Here is a 15094-nt window from a genome sequence, read left to right on the forward strand (position 1 = left end):
ATATTCCTTTGTCGCAGTACCTAAATTATCAGAAGAACAACAAGACTATTATTTATCGGATGCTGGATGTGGCCAACCAAGTAGACTGGGTGAGTTCCATTTTATTTTGTATCTTACCTAATATAGCAACACATAATGTATGAGCATAGTACCAAAAAAATTATATATTAAAAGGTTATTTAATAAATTGGTTTAAAGATTGATCCTTTTAAGTGTTAAGGAGTAGGAAATACATCTTACTTTTCGTCTGTGTTTCTCACTGTAAAATGCTACTTCTGTCACTTGGTGTGATAATGACAAACCAGAGATTTTGCCAAGTATACTCAAACTTTAGATGCATTTGCGAATGTATATGTTTGATAACATGACTGAATACCTTGTCTGGAACTGTACTGAATTACAGAGATGAAGCATTCCTAACATGGCTACTTTTGATTCTTTCTTTCTTCTGTCACATTCCTGCTGTGTGAGTCAGTTCTACAGGCCAATGAATGTGCGTGTTGCTCTGCTGGGACTGGAGATCTGGAGTGATCAAGATAAAATCCTAGTAGACAAGAGCCCCACTGACACACTCAACCGATTCCTAGAGTGGAGGACCAGAGAGCTGCTGCCACGACTACGCCATGATAATGCACAACTGGTCATGTAGGTTGTAATGCATTATTGGCAAAGTAGGCAATCAGATTTCATAAACAATAAAATATGATGCAAGAGAAAGAAAACGATGCCTTGTTATTCACAATAAATGAATACAAATGAATACAGGGGGCATGTCTTGATTAGGTTTGTTTTCTTTTTACTGTAGTGTTGATAATTCAGATTCTCGTGTTTTTGTTCAACAGGGGTGAAGCGTTTGATGGGACAACAGTCGGCATGGCTTCTCAGTCTTCAATGTGCTCCAAGGACAGATCTGGAGGTGTTAATGTGGTGAGATTACAACACTAAACATTCATCTTGGCAAATACCACAGTAGCCCATCACCAATGCGATGACATAACTGATCTATTGCTACGTTTGCAATGTAAAGTTAAAAAAAAAAGAGAAACCTTTATTGCTTAGATTTTAACTGCATGTTCTTAACAGTGACAGTAGTTTTGCTGAAAGGTTGATTTAGTGTAAAGCCATTAGTTTTGTTTCTTAGCAACCAATGATCAGTAGAAACATTAAGGAATTAAGAAAAAAAAAGCAGATTTTATATTTGTTAGATTATTTTTATATTTTTAACAGAGAAACAGGATACAGATTAAACATAACGAGACAAACAATAATATGAGAACTATGCATATCTCCAGAACATTTTATAACTGTAGCGAAAATACAAAACATTTGCTTTGTCACTGGTCCAATTGTATACTCATGTTTAGCCAGAGCGATAGCGGACATGAACTCTGTATACTGTGGGGTTCTGTCAGTCAATTTGTGGACTGTCACTTTGCTGCAAGTATACGTTCATGCAGCACAACATGTCGGTAGCTGGTGAGGGTGTGACTTTGTTTGGCTCAGCTGTTTTCTCTCTCCTGTAGGACCACCTGGTCAGTGTGCTTGGTGTGGCGTCCACTGTGGCACACGAGCTTGGTCATAACCTGGGCATGAGCCATGACACCCCTGACCGCAGCTGTCATTGCCAGAATGAACCACGCCTCGGAGGCTGCATCATGGAGCCCTCCACAGGGTATGTTCTTAAGAAACTGGGTCAGTGGGCTGTAACTAATTGTTAAGTCAGCAGACTGTTCATATACTGACAATTTTTGTCTTCCATAAACTCTTTATGCCTTCTGTTATTACCAGTCATTTAAAATCTCAAAAGCAACACCCTTTGTGTTGCTTTTGTACTCAGTTTAAATGAAAAGTGATTTCTCTTTCTGTGAAGCAACTTATCAGAGTTGAATCAAGTTTGCCCCTACCTTTTCTGGAGTATACTGCAGTCAATATGAATTAGAGCTTAAATCAGGTCTGAAGTTTTGGTCAGAATCCTAACACTGTATGCTGTAACAAGATGACAAACCTGTCTTAATAAGAACATGTAGAGTCCAGTCTACTTATTGTCCTCAGTGGTGTGTGTTCTGTTGATGCAGGTATATGCCTGGCCAGCTGTTCAGCAGCTGCAGTGAGCGAGATCTCTCCCTCAGCCTGCTGCATGGAGGGGGTATGTGTCTCTTTAATGTGCCTCAGCCGGAGAAGCTACTGGGAGGACCACGGTGTGGTAATCTGTATGTGGAGAAGGGCGAGGAGTGTGACTGCGGCCTGCTCGAAGTAAGTAGTAGCAATCAATCTGGATAAATACCTGTTACACGATTAGTAGTTCATGGGTCTTATTTATCAAAGCTGTTTAGAAATGAGCACAGATTTGAGCCCTAAGAATGACATTCAGTCATCTCCATGCTTCATTCTACAACCTGTTGAATGACATCAAAACAAGTGGAGATTTGTGCTCAATTCATGATTCAGCTTCAGTGTACAGTAACAAAAATATAATGTACCAGTCATGACTGTTTTTATATATATATATATATATATATATATATATATATATATATATATATATATATATAAACAAAAATAGCTCCTCCTTAAGTCATCAAAGTACAACATGCATGCAGCTAGCACTATATTTCAGATTCCCATTTATGAATAATTTTAAAGTATGCTGTATTAGTAATGCACTGTTAAGATCTTGATACAGTAGTTTCGTGACTTCAGAGAGTATAGAGTGATTTGGGCTTAACTTCTGTGTTTCTTTCGTCCATTGTTGATGACTCTCTTTAAGAGGTACTCTGAACCACTACTGGACTGGAATGATAATGCAGCCATTTTTGTATTAGTCTGGACAGGGTATTTTTTCAAAACTGAGAGAGGAAAATACATGATTTTATGTATCGTTTTGTACAGATGGTACTGGTCCAACGTAAAAGACCTTCTACACGTCTTGCCAAAATAGCAGACTTGTGATTGATCCTTTTTTGTGACCGTCAGGTTTTTTTTTTCTTCCTGAAGTAGTAGGCGGTTCATGGCCACCGTGTGTAGTGAGAGATACCAGACGCTCCTTAGAGAGTCTTGCAGTGCGAGACTATGGCAGCCCTGTCAGAACTCCAATAATCCTGACCTCTGGTGGCCAGGTCGGGTTGTGCGCTCTGGGGAAGTCGAGCCCCGATGGTTCCGTGGCACGACAGATGTATATAATTTAAACTCTGTGTTTAATTGAGCATAGTATGAAGAAAACATAACAAATGTTGAAAATTAGAAAGAGTATTGTTTTTTTGAAATATATACATATGACAATTTTAAGTTTGATGCTAGCAACATGTTTAAAAAAAATTACCACTGTGACACATCATGTCTACTTTAACAACACTAAGAATTTTTGACACCAACTGGTGTAGATTTGAAAGTGTAATGTTTTTTCTAATGTTAGAAAGGATTTCGGAACTGTTGCTGTGAAAGGTAATGTAGGTAACATGTAGCTGTATTAACAACGATGATGGAAGTTTTTCTGAATTTTAAAACAACTGTTATTTTATTTTTCTGTGTCAGCTTTTAATAGGAATGTGTTCTGTGTCTGCAGGAGTGTAATGATCCATGCTGTAATGCCAGCACTTGCAAACTGGTTGCAGGTGCCCAGTGCTCCTCTGATGGCATTTGCTGTGAGAACTGTAGAGTATGTATGACATTTAATCTGCTAACTTGAAATTTTACCTCATTGACTTGCACTGGCATTACTGTTCACTCAGGTTTCTCTGACTTTGTCCCTCTCTCTTTCACTCTCTCCTCTCATTCAATTTCTTTCTATTTTTTCCTTTTGCACATTTTCTCTGCCTATCTGCTTCTTTGCACTTTATCTCTCATACAATCTCACCCTAACTTTTTACTGTTCTTTTTTCATGCTAAAGCTTTCATCTTCTATTGCCTTTATTGCCTCTTCTCTCCCTCACATGTATTTACTCTGCCGTTTTATTTTCTGCTATTCTGTCATTCTGCTGTTCGTCACTCTCACTCTGTCACAAAATCTGTCTCAGTTCTTTCTAGTGTCCTCACTTTTGATTGTTCTCTCTATTCTCTTTTCTCTGTCTGTCTCAAACAGCTTTCATTTATGATTCTAATGTCTCTCTCTCTCTCTCTCTCTCTCTCCCTCTCTCTCTCTCTCCCTCTCTCTCTCTTTGTCTCTGTAGCTTCGTGTGGCTGGCTGGATGTGTAGAGAACCGATAGGAGAGTGTGATCTGCCGGAGTTCTGTACTGGGTCGTCTTCGTACTGTCCACCTAATGTGTTTCTTCAGAATGGAGAACCATGCCAAGATGGCACCTCCTACTGCTACGGTGGAATGTGTGCCAGTCTGGACAACCAGTGCCAGTTGTTGTGGGGTGCCAGTGAGTGACTTCTTTTCTCATCCGTCACAGTGGAGGGTTGTAGGATGGTTACAAAACCATTAAGAAGCAATTAAAAATATGTGAACATAGAAACTACAACAATAATCTAAACTGTTTTTGCTGTTCTTTCAGATGCGACCAGAGCCCCTCCAGTCTGCTTTTCCTCTGTCAATAAACAGGGAAACAAGTATGGCAACTGTGGCCAAGTGCCTAATGGCACATACATCCCGTGCTCCAATGCGTATGTGATGAAATATTTAACACATATTAAATTCCAGAAAATGTAATAAAGCGTTTTAAATGAATGTGAAGATGATTTTTTTTTTAATTGTATAGTGAGAGAAAAGTCCATTGCAAGATTTCAGTATGGTTAATTATACAGCATTGTAGGTTATTTTTATTCATGTCAAACTGTAATATTTTAAAATGATTATAATAAAGTTATAATTGTAATAAAATATATAGCCCATATTTATTTGTAAACAAAGCTGCTGTAATGCTTAAATGATTATTTTAATGCATTCTGTCTGTCTAAAGAATTCCTCTACTTTTTCCTATTTCCAATAGTGATGTGCAGTGTGGTAGAATCCAGTGTCAGGGTGGGAATGATCGCCCTCTGCTGGGGTCTAATGCAGAAATTCTGACAACTAAGGTGAGACTAAACCATAGTGACTTCACGTGTCGTGGGGCGTATTTCGACCTCGGTGATGATGTCTCTGATCCAGCGATGGTGGCTCAGGGAACAGCTTGTGCTCCTGGCAAAGTGAGTGTGTGTACATCTACAGCTGCTTTATAGAGACAAGTACATTTTTCCTGTTTGTATTTTGTAGGCCACTGGTTTACCACGTTTAATTTAGTTTAAATATATTTATATGGAAACATATATACATTGAAAGGGGTTATAGATTATAGGCCTAACAGGCATTACATTGATTGTTTTGTAACGTCTCTTATCCTCTTTGCCTTTTTTTAGGTTTGTTTAGAGCAGCATTGTCAGGATGTATCTGTATTTGGTGTTGAAGAGTGTCGGAGTAATTGTAACGGTCATGGGGTGAGAAGTTTGTTTTATTTGTAGCTATGATGGATAACAAAATTTCACTTATAACCAGAGCCCTCTTCGCACCTTGCATTCATACCTCTACATACTCGTTGCATGGTCTGATCACAAGAGACTAAAAAAACACAGTTAAATATTGTTCATGCTTCAGTGTGGGCTGTTGTAAACTTTCAGAGCGAGTAGTTTGTTACAACTAGAGTTAGAGTTAACACAATCCAGTCCATGAAAAAAATGGCGCAGACTTAGGTAGTTCTCAAGCTATGTGCAATTTAGTTCTAAGGAGCCCGTCATTGACACAGGAGACAAATCTGAATGGCTTGCTGAGTCCCTTGTTTTCCAACCCTAATCAACCCACAAAAAACGGAGTGGGTTATTGAATTGAAGTCTGTAATTTGTTGGACAGTCCAAACATTTAATTGTGTGTGCACAATTAAAAAATGAGTTTTTCATAATATGTCCTCTTTAAAATATTGCAACTACCGTGTGTGTGTTGATCTGAAATTTTTTAAGGATGATTCAAAAGTTATACTTTTAAAGATCAACATCCCACAACAAGGCAGTATCATTTCACTCTACAAACTAAGAAAAGGAAATGAGAAATTTTCCACTTCCTCCTGTGCCTCTCTAGGTGTGTAACAGCAATAAGAACTGTCACTGTGATGTGGGTTGGGCTCCTCCTAATTGTAAATACTCCGGAGCTGGAGGCAGTGTCGACAGTGGCCCTGCACGCCAGCCCAGAGGTGTGCACTCACACTGCATGCTCCATATACACACACAGAGTACACATTCATACATTGTCTGCACAGTCTAGAAGTTTATACTGCACATGCTTTAAAGACAACACACAACTGCTTTTTCACATTTTAATGAAATGTTACTGTTTATCACTGAGTTGATTTTAGTGGAGAATAATGTAGCATTAAAGCCTATGAAAAAGGCTTTCTTCCTGTTAGTTAAACACATTTTGCTGAATATATCATAAAATTACATATTAACATTCACTGTAGAGAATGTGTTTCACTTAGTGACTTGACAGAACATAATTGCACTTGTCTTGCATACAATTGAGTAAACATATATGATACCTTTAACACTATATGTATAAATTACATAATCCACTGTTTTTTTTGTGTTTAGACTCTAATCCAACACGTGTGGCTCTGCTGGTGATATTTTTGTTTGTGCTGCCGGTGATCCTGCTGCTCCTGGCCATCCGTTTCCCTCGTTGCCGACGAAGCCTCATCTGTTTTAAGATCACCCCCTTCAGCAAGACCAGGCAGCTCAGTCGGTGAGAAAGATTCAAGTTTTTCACTTAAACAAGTGAAGCAGGGTCTATTTACCCTCACACAACAACAAATTTATATGTATTTTTATACATATACTTCTATATTTAACGTTGTATTACTAAATATATGATACTCTTTTTAATATATTATTAATAACTTTTAGAACACTTTGTGTGAAACTATGTAAGATTTGTAACTGGGATTTGCATGTAATTTAGGGGTGTACTGTACTGAACTGAGATTACTAATATTACTATAAACGAGTTTCAATTTAATTCCCACTGTTGTCTGTTTTACTCATGAATACAGTAGGGTGTCTGTGGCTCATATTGAATATTGTATGAAACTACCAGAGGAAGACTTGGAGAGGTATTTTGTAAATGAATATATACAGTGGTGTTTGTTGTGTCTGATAGTGGTTCCAGAGTAGTGTGTTACTGATAGCTCAGTGCCCAGTTTGTGTTTTACATAAATGTGTTCTGAGAGTGGTGTTTATTGGATGCATTCTACACACATTATATTTTCATTAAGAAAAAGTAATGTACGGAAAAGTAGTTTTTCTTGTTTTTCATACAGCTTATTTTCAGCATGACTTTGTATGGTTCATACCATGACATTGTGTCCTGGGTCATACCCAATTCAGCACTGTGTTTTTAAATAGCTCCACTTGTAAAACTGTTCTGACTGTACATGTTATGTCTGTACATGTTATTACAGCACTCCTGCCATTGAGAGAGGAAATGCTCAGAATGGAGAACAGGTCCAGCCATTGAGGTACCAGTGGACCCCCCAGAACGACATACCACTCACACAGGCCATTATCAAGGTAAACAAAGCTGAATGATAACTTTACTCTTGTTAATAAGGTTTCATTTGTAAATAAATAAAGAATGAAATAAAGAATAATGACCTTAGATTTGTTCTGACAAATAGATATACCACAGCTCAGATACTAAGGTACATGCATGTGATATTACACAGAATTTAGATACTTCCATATAATGTTTTGTTTGGCATGTTTAATGCTCTCTTAAAACTGGATAATTTAGAAATTTAGCTCAGAATGTTTTTTTTTACTTCTTGTTACAGCTAATACCTACAGCTTGTTTGTGCATGTATGTATTTTTTTTTGTCCTGCAGGAAATGATTCATGTTGCTAGAGATTTAGCAGATGTTTTCATGCAAGTGTGGCTCAAAGGGAGTCAAATGTTCTGGTGTCTGTTTCAGACAATTAAGAAAATCTGTATTGACAAACACTCTGTTGTGCAACATTCTGTTGCACAATCTAAACAAGGAGAAGTTTTGCAAAAACATTTAAAGATGGTGTCTCCCTATCTTTTGCATTTTAGTATTCCATCTACTGTGCAGTTTGTATTTTCTGTATTTTTACGGTTGCAAGGACATTCCTAAATCATATACTAAAATTGACAATATTTTATGTAGTGTAAATGCTTTTACTTTTTTACTTAATGAGGCAAAACCCAGTTTTGTACTGCTGCTGCTTCTTGACTGCAGCCCCAACTCTGAAAACAATTGCTTTCTTTTTCCTCTTGCAATGCTTTAGATGGCCATACACGTCACTTTAACACTTCCCTTGTGTTATGTGAATGTACTGTCTGTCACTTCCTCTTGCACTCTCTCTCTTTTTCTTTCTGGTCAGGCTCAGAGCAGGCCTGCTCCCCCTACTAAACCTCTCCCACCTGATCCTGTCTCTAAACAACTTGCTCAGGTAAACTGTCATAACTGCCAGAGACCAAACTGGAAGATGAAAACTGCAGTATTTTCAGCATTATCGACACAGCAAATAAAAATCATATACAGTATATCAGTGGCTCACTAATACACTGTGCTAATGTTTGAACTAACCCATTGTTACGATGGACACGGATCAGCTATGAATCTTGTGAAGTGGTTCCCAGCCCTAGTCTTGGGTACCACTGTTCTGCACATTGGATGGCTCAGACAGAGTAAACTGCTTTACTTTATGTTGAGCAGCGGTACTCCTAGTATCCAAAGTTGGCAGCCATTCTCTTTACCAAGTCCAGACCCATACATCTCTATGCAAATCCATGGATTGCAGCTGATGTCACTGTTTAGAGTAGCAGCCATATTACTCAAATACACAGCACAATAAAAACTCTGGTGTTTAAACTGTTTTATTATTTCCTTCAACAATTTTAGCCCTCATTTAGATGTTAGAATTAAAAAAGTATAAGTATGGATTCCTTAATCATTTATCCATGTCACGTTTGTAAACAGAGCTCTCCTAGTCTCAGTCGGTCACTATAGGAGTGTCCCAAAAAAGCACCAAACTCCCTATTTAGTTCAAATTCTGGATAGTAAAACTAAATATTCAGCCAGACAGTGCACTAATTCGACAGGGGAATGCGAACCTTATAGCTGAATAATTTGAATGAATAAGCTGAATGAATAATTTTTGACATACAATTCAGTACAGAAACCATTCTTTTTTTTTTACCACCATTGTGCCCTTCAGGGGATGAAAAGAGACTTTTGGTATTTGGCCTCGGCTTCGCTGTGGCATGGAAACATCGTTCACATTTTCAAGAAGAAGTACTTTAAGCCAAATCAGACAAATAATTTAGGCAAACAGTCACAATAAAACATTAGCCTCCTAGAATCTCTTATACACTAAGCACAGAGACCCAGGTTTATCAGATGATCATATTATTTACCCTGTAAACAGGGGCTTCTGTGCGTCTGACTGTTGTGGGACAATATATCAAACCAGATTATCAGAACCCAATATGGCTCCCACACCAAAAAAGTCATGTGGCTGCAACCCTTGGATATCAGTGTCTTGAGTATTTAGCGAAATCAGCACAATTCCTCCTCCATAAAATCTTATTTAATTTTATATATTATAACAAAGAGACATCACTGATTTGATCAACTTTTAAGGTTATTTGGGAAATTAAATAACATTTTAATAATCAACAAAGAACTATGCAGAAACCTCAACAACTAAACATATTATGTTTCCAAATGCAGTGTGTCTAATCTTATAGAAATAAAGCTTCTATATTTTTTGTGAGCTTTTCTTACAGTCTTTCTAAGAAATTTGAAGAGAACTTATTTAAACAATGGTTATTTTTCTGCTTCTTATGCCCTAAGTAATCGAAGAATTTTACTTTAAACAATTCACAACTGAAAAGGGCACTGTATGTTCACAAATATTTGTGACTTTTTAAACATGGATTTTATTCAAGATTTATTATACTTGTAGACTTGGCTAGTAGAGGTGTGTATATGACACTCTGCTGCTCTCTCTGCCACCTCAGTCACCTGGGCAACGTCCTGCCCCTCCCAACAAGCCCCTCCCTCCTGACCCAGCCCCCTCAGAGAGCAAGGCACAACGAAAGGTAGAGATGGGTTACTGCCACTCATGGCTGTGTGTTTTTTGTGCTGTTAATTGCACAACCCTAGACTCCATTTTAGTTTCTCATAGAATCTAATCACACTGCAATATCAGTCATCTCCATCTAGTATGTGTTCTAGAATACTGTCTAGCTTGTGGTCTAGCTGTGGCACTGCATGTGTTTGTGCCCATGTCAAATACAATTAGTGCTATTGCTCTTGGGGTGCACTGGGTGTACGGATCTGAATGATCTAAAGCGGGGTTTCTTAGCAGCAAATTAATTTGTTAATTTTGTTTTAGGCTTTAATGATGCTGTTAACAATTAGCTAACATTTCATGGTTACCACATTTAGAGACATTTGTCTTTGTGCACTTTAACTTATTAAAATCTTTCCTCAGACTAGCATGTGATCATAGTAAAATCAGCATGTAGTGTTTGAGCTTGTTGTTGTGTACTTTGTGTGATATCTTCATCTTAGTAATAATAAATATGGAATGTAAGCTAGAAGTATAAAGAATGCAGCATGAATAAACATGTTTATTGTCCAGAGTAATAGTTTGTGAAGTTGTTAATGTAGAGAAGTGTACCTAAATTAGATCATATTGAATAAATAATGCACCTACAGTGCAGATTGGACTCAAAACTCTTTGGAGTTTGGGGAGTTTTTAAACAGGTTTCTTCACCCATAGAAGAATTTATGTGCATTTTGAAACCATGCTGAGAAACCTTGCTTTAATAGGTTTGAATGTGTTGTGGGCCTTTTTGATTGTGACTGAGATCTTTTGAATTTTTCTGTTTACTGTAAAGGAAGACAGAGTGATCCACAACATAATATAAGATACAAATAAGTTGAGGTTTCTAACATCTGGTGCTGATTAAACTGTGATAAAGCACTCTTACTCAGATGCATTTCATTGCACATGTCAGAGCTTTGGCTTAAGTTAATGCAACCACTGTTACTCCAGGCTCAGCCCTGTAGAAACTACACTGTGTAACTTTATGTAAGGTTTCAGCTTTTATAAATTTGTTTAAAATGGTCTAACTATTTTAAACATTTAAAGCTGACAACTTCCTCTGTCACCAGTTACAGTAAGCACTGAAAATATTTTAGTTAAGCTTATGCATTTGAGTCAATCATGGGAATGTGTTAAATATTCTCCTGTGATGGAGTGGTGCATGGCCTGTGATTCTGTGACTGACTGTAGTTGGATAAATGTTGTAATGTGAGGATGAAGTGACAGTATCAAAGTGGTGGTTCTCAGTTTCTTCCTCTCTGTTAAACACCCGCATCTTTGACTGGACATCCAGATGACAGTGACACGCCCGGCTGCACCAAGCAAGCCCCTTCCCCCAGACCCTGTCCTTTCAAACAGAAAGGTACAAGTATCCTGTATCCCTGCACCTGTCCTGATGGCCAGCAGTTCTGTACACTGCAATCAGGCCCTGTATATTACAGTTTTCAAGTGTTTTTTCTTTATTCTTTTATTCTTTGATTGCAGCTGTTGATCCTATTTAAATTGCTGAATGAGAAGCAAATGAATGTGAAACTAGTGCTTTCCACAAAAAAATTATATATATATATATATATATATATATATATATTAACCTCTTTTCACCAGTGTAATCAATTAGCCAAACTATGTTTGATGTTTGAAAATTACTTCTAGTTTTACCTGGGGCTACAGGGACAAAGTAGCTAACAAGGAATGGAAGTGTATACCCCACCAATGAACATGCAAACTATATGCTACTAATTAGCAACATTGTAGCACCAATAGAGATTTTACTTATACTTATACTTATAGAGAGTGAACTTTGACAATCAACCATTATTGTCTTGGCTGATCAACATTATTTGGGGTCAAAAGGGAAAGCTGTTGGTTTAATTTTTTGGCCATCGCTTTTAAATGATTATCAGAATTTCTTTCACTAACAGAACCTTGGCTTCTCACATACAGCTCTCTTCTGTTTTAGATCCAAAACCCTCCTCCCCCAAAACCTCCAGTTCCCAGGAAGCCTTTGCCTGCAGATCCCTCTTGTTACCCCACTCCCCTCCGCCTGCTGCCTACCTCTGATCCAGCAGGAAACCATACAGCTGCTGTTCCCTCCCCAGGCTTCTCTTCCTCTGCTGCTGTTCCTCTTCCTATAAGGTTAGCCTACTGTCCTAACACAGTATGTGTGTACATGTGTATTTAAAGGTTAATACTCCTAACATACATCTTAACACTAGCCTGATAGCAGGATATGCATATCATTCTTGCCAAATGTCAGAAAGCAAGAGGAGTTGTAATTTGGATGGTGGGTCATTCTCAGCACTCCACTGACACTAACATGATGGTGTGTTAGTATGTTGTACAAGTGGATCTGACACAGAAGTGCTGCTGAAGATTTAAACCCTCAGTGTCACTGCTGGAATAAGAATAGTCAACCAAATAAAAATAACCAGCCAACAAGATCCTCTGACCACTGATGAAGTACCAGAGGATGACCAGCACAAGCTGTGCAGCAACAAATGAGCTACTGTCTCTGACTTCTGACCAAGGTGGACCAACAAGTTAGTTAGGTGTGTTTAACAAGTTAGTGGACAATGTGTTTAAAAACTCCAGCACCACTGCTGTGTCTGATCCACTCATACTAGTGCAACACACAGTAACACACCACCACTACGTCAGTCTCATTGCAGCTCTGATCATATCTGCACTATGGTTTGCAGACTGTTCACATGCACCAAAACCATATGAAACTTAATTTGCAGTGTTTCTGGTTTATTGTTTGGATATAAAACAATATTACGGCTTGAGTTGAAATCTCTGTGTAAATTAAATATCAATACAAGCATACCATGTTTTAACTGGAAGTGGAATTATTGAATTTAAATTAGAATTTTATATTGTTGTGAAATTAAGTGTACTGGAATGTAATGAAGTGTAATATTTTAGTTCAAACATAAGATTACATTGCCATTTTGCATTTGGTATGCCTTCTGATTTAATTATTTATTTATTTATTTATTTTTGCTTTTGTCTATCTGTGCTAGTAGAAATCACATGTACACAAATTCTAACTTTTCCAGCACAGTTATACACAGTTTTCTACAGAACAGATCATATATCAATATTTTAATCTTCTGGAGGTGATCACATAAATGTAATAGTTTGATTGCAACAAAATATGGTTGTACATGGTTGTAGTTACTTTAAAATAAATACAAAAAGCTAGCAGGATTCCAACCAGAGATTTGATGCATGCCCTAAAATTGCTTATGAAAAGGGCTATAAAAGAAACTTGATTTCATCACATTAGTTATTTTCTGTGTTGTACAGGCTTTCAGTGGATGTCAGGGTCAGTGTGTAAGACACTGTCATTACAAACATAAAAGATGCTAAAAAGAAGAGGGTAGTCATTTTAGTGTTTACATTTAAGCTGTTTAGCAAGTTCTCTTATATAGAATGACTTACAAAGGTGCTTCACTGCCCACTCAGAAAATATCTTTAGCTAGTTTGAATATGAATTCAAAAATATCTGACGTTTAGATGCTGCCAAACACCAATGTCATTATGGATGCCGGGATACAGTGCTCACATACAGGGTTGGCCAATTAAATATAAAACAAATAAGTGTTAAATTATATGTTACATATTTTATTAGTCCGTGTTTTCATTTCTGCATGCCTAAAGTGTATAAGAAATTTAAACATGTTACATCATGACAATGTAAAACTTTTTCTCTGTTATATAGACGTGCCCCATTGCCCCCGGTTAGGAGCCAACAACACTCCAGGAAATACCCAAACCCTACCCCTTTGTAACCAATGAAGACATGCTGTCCTGCTGTTGGCCCAGAGTGGAGCTCTTGTGAGCTAACAGTGTGCTGAAGACTTGCACAGTTCTAATTGCACTGACCATGAGAGAGGACTATGAACTTTAAAACTGATTCTTCCATTTCTGGTTGGTAGAACTAATCACAAAAGTCATGCTGAATATGGCTGGACCTACAGTGGCATTAGAGAATGTGCTGGTGATCAATAATACCAGGCTTCTGAACACATTTATCAACACATGCAAAGATTGTATTAAAAACAACCAGAAATTTTAGGTTAACAAAATGGATATTCAAAATGATTAGTCTGCCAATGCCTTGAACATAAGGAAAGAGGCCAAGGAGATCTCAGCCTTTGCCCTGGTCATGGACATATGACTGATGTGAGTAAAGAGCGCACTAAAGAGGCAGCCTAATGAGCCTCTTTTATCTACACCAGATGAGTGATGTCTGCAGGTTGCTCTGGAATCCTGTGCTCCACAGCTTGACTGAAGGGCTTGGAAATCTTCATGCTCTGCCACTAACATCACAATACATCTTATTACTCCAGTTGATGTGGCAGCTTATCACAGCAAGCTCATTAATGATCTGGAATGTCAGTGGCCTGTTGTAGAACATCCTATGGCTTTATGCCTTTGAGCAAAATAATAAGGCCAAGGTTTTCCAGGGAAGTTGTGAGATCAGCTAATGTCTTTTCAGTAAAGATACAAGTTCGATAACACGAGGAACGTGACGTCTTATACTGAATTCTCCCCTTGTTTGCGCCCATCTCAGTGAAAAAATCTCACAACTGTATCAGTAGAAAGACGACTTCAGTGCTGAGTGTTTGTCTGGATACTTTGCCTTTTGTAAATACTGAAAGAGGTAAGGAGAGATTGATGTTTATCATGCAGTATACAGTATTTTTATGCAATAAACATGGACGTTATTTTTAAATTAAGGCTTCTTTGTGTTTTTTTGCATGACAAGTGAGCATGTGATTAATTCATACATTGCCTATACCAATAAACTAGGCTTGTGACATCACTATTGCTATCTGACATCACGGATATCCAATGCCATTCTCTTATATATATATATATGGCGGAGGCGGTCACAGCAGAGGATAATGTTAGCACAAGCAGAGAGAAAATTGTACGACCCAAGTCATCAAAAGTATGGGAACACTACATTAACGCCTTCAAGGAACA

At 37.8% G+C, this 15094-nt stretch overlaps 1 protein-coding gene across 3 annotated transcripts in view; it reads left to right on the forward strand.

The window, feature by feature from the left end:
* adam15 (ADAM metallopeptidase domain 15) overlaps window positions 1-14822 on the forward strand; it is a 34194-nt gene extending 19372 nt beyond the window's left edge. Inside the window, exons 8-24 of one of the 3 annotated variants that reach the window (XM_066682473.1) lie at window positions 18-89; window positions 476-645; window positions 843-927; window positions 1524-1672; window positions 2076-2253; window positions 3563-3655; window positions 4167-4362; window positions 4495-4603; window positions 4930-5125; window positions 5336-5413; window positions 6048-6159; window positions 6557-6707; window positions 7423-7531; window positions 10008-10088; window positions 11394-11462; window positions 12060-12235; window positions 13824-14822. In XM_066682473.1, the coding sequence (XP_066538570.1) occupies window positions 18-89; window positions 476-645; window positions 843-927; window positions 1524-1672; window positions 2076-2253; window positions 3563-3655; window positions 4167-4362; window positions 4495-4603; window positions 4930-5125; window positions 5336-5413; window positions 6048-6159; window positions 6557-6707; window positions 7423-7531; window positions 10008-10088; window positions 11394-11462; window positions 12060-12235; window positions 13824-13893 (2094 nt within the window). In that variant the 3' untranslated portion in view covers window positions 13894-14822. The remainder of the gene's footprint in view (window positions 1-17; window positions 90-475; window positions 646-842; window positions 928-1523; window positions 1673-2075; window positions 2254-3562; window positions 3656-4166; window positions 4363-4494; window positions 4604-4929; window positions 5126-5335; window positions 5414-6047; window positions 6160-6556; window positions 6708-7422; window positions 7532-10007; window positions 10089-11393; window positions 11463-12059; window positions 12236-13823) is intronic. The other 2 variants (XM_066682474.1, XM_066682475.1) reach the window with 2 other exon arrangements.
* The last annotated feature ends 272 nt before the right edge of the window (window positions 14823-15094 follow it).

Source organism: Hoplias malabaricus, chromosome 10, assembly GCF_029633855.1.
Source record: "Hoplias malabaricus isolate fHopMal1 chromosome 10, fHopMal1.hap1, whole genome shotgun sequence".
NCBI lineage: Eukaryota > Metazoa > Chordata > Actinopteri > Characiformes > Erythrinidae > Hoplias > Hoplias malabaricus.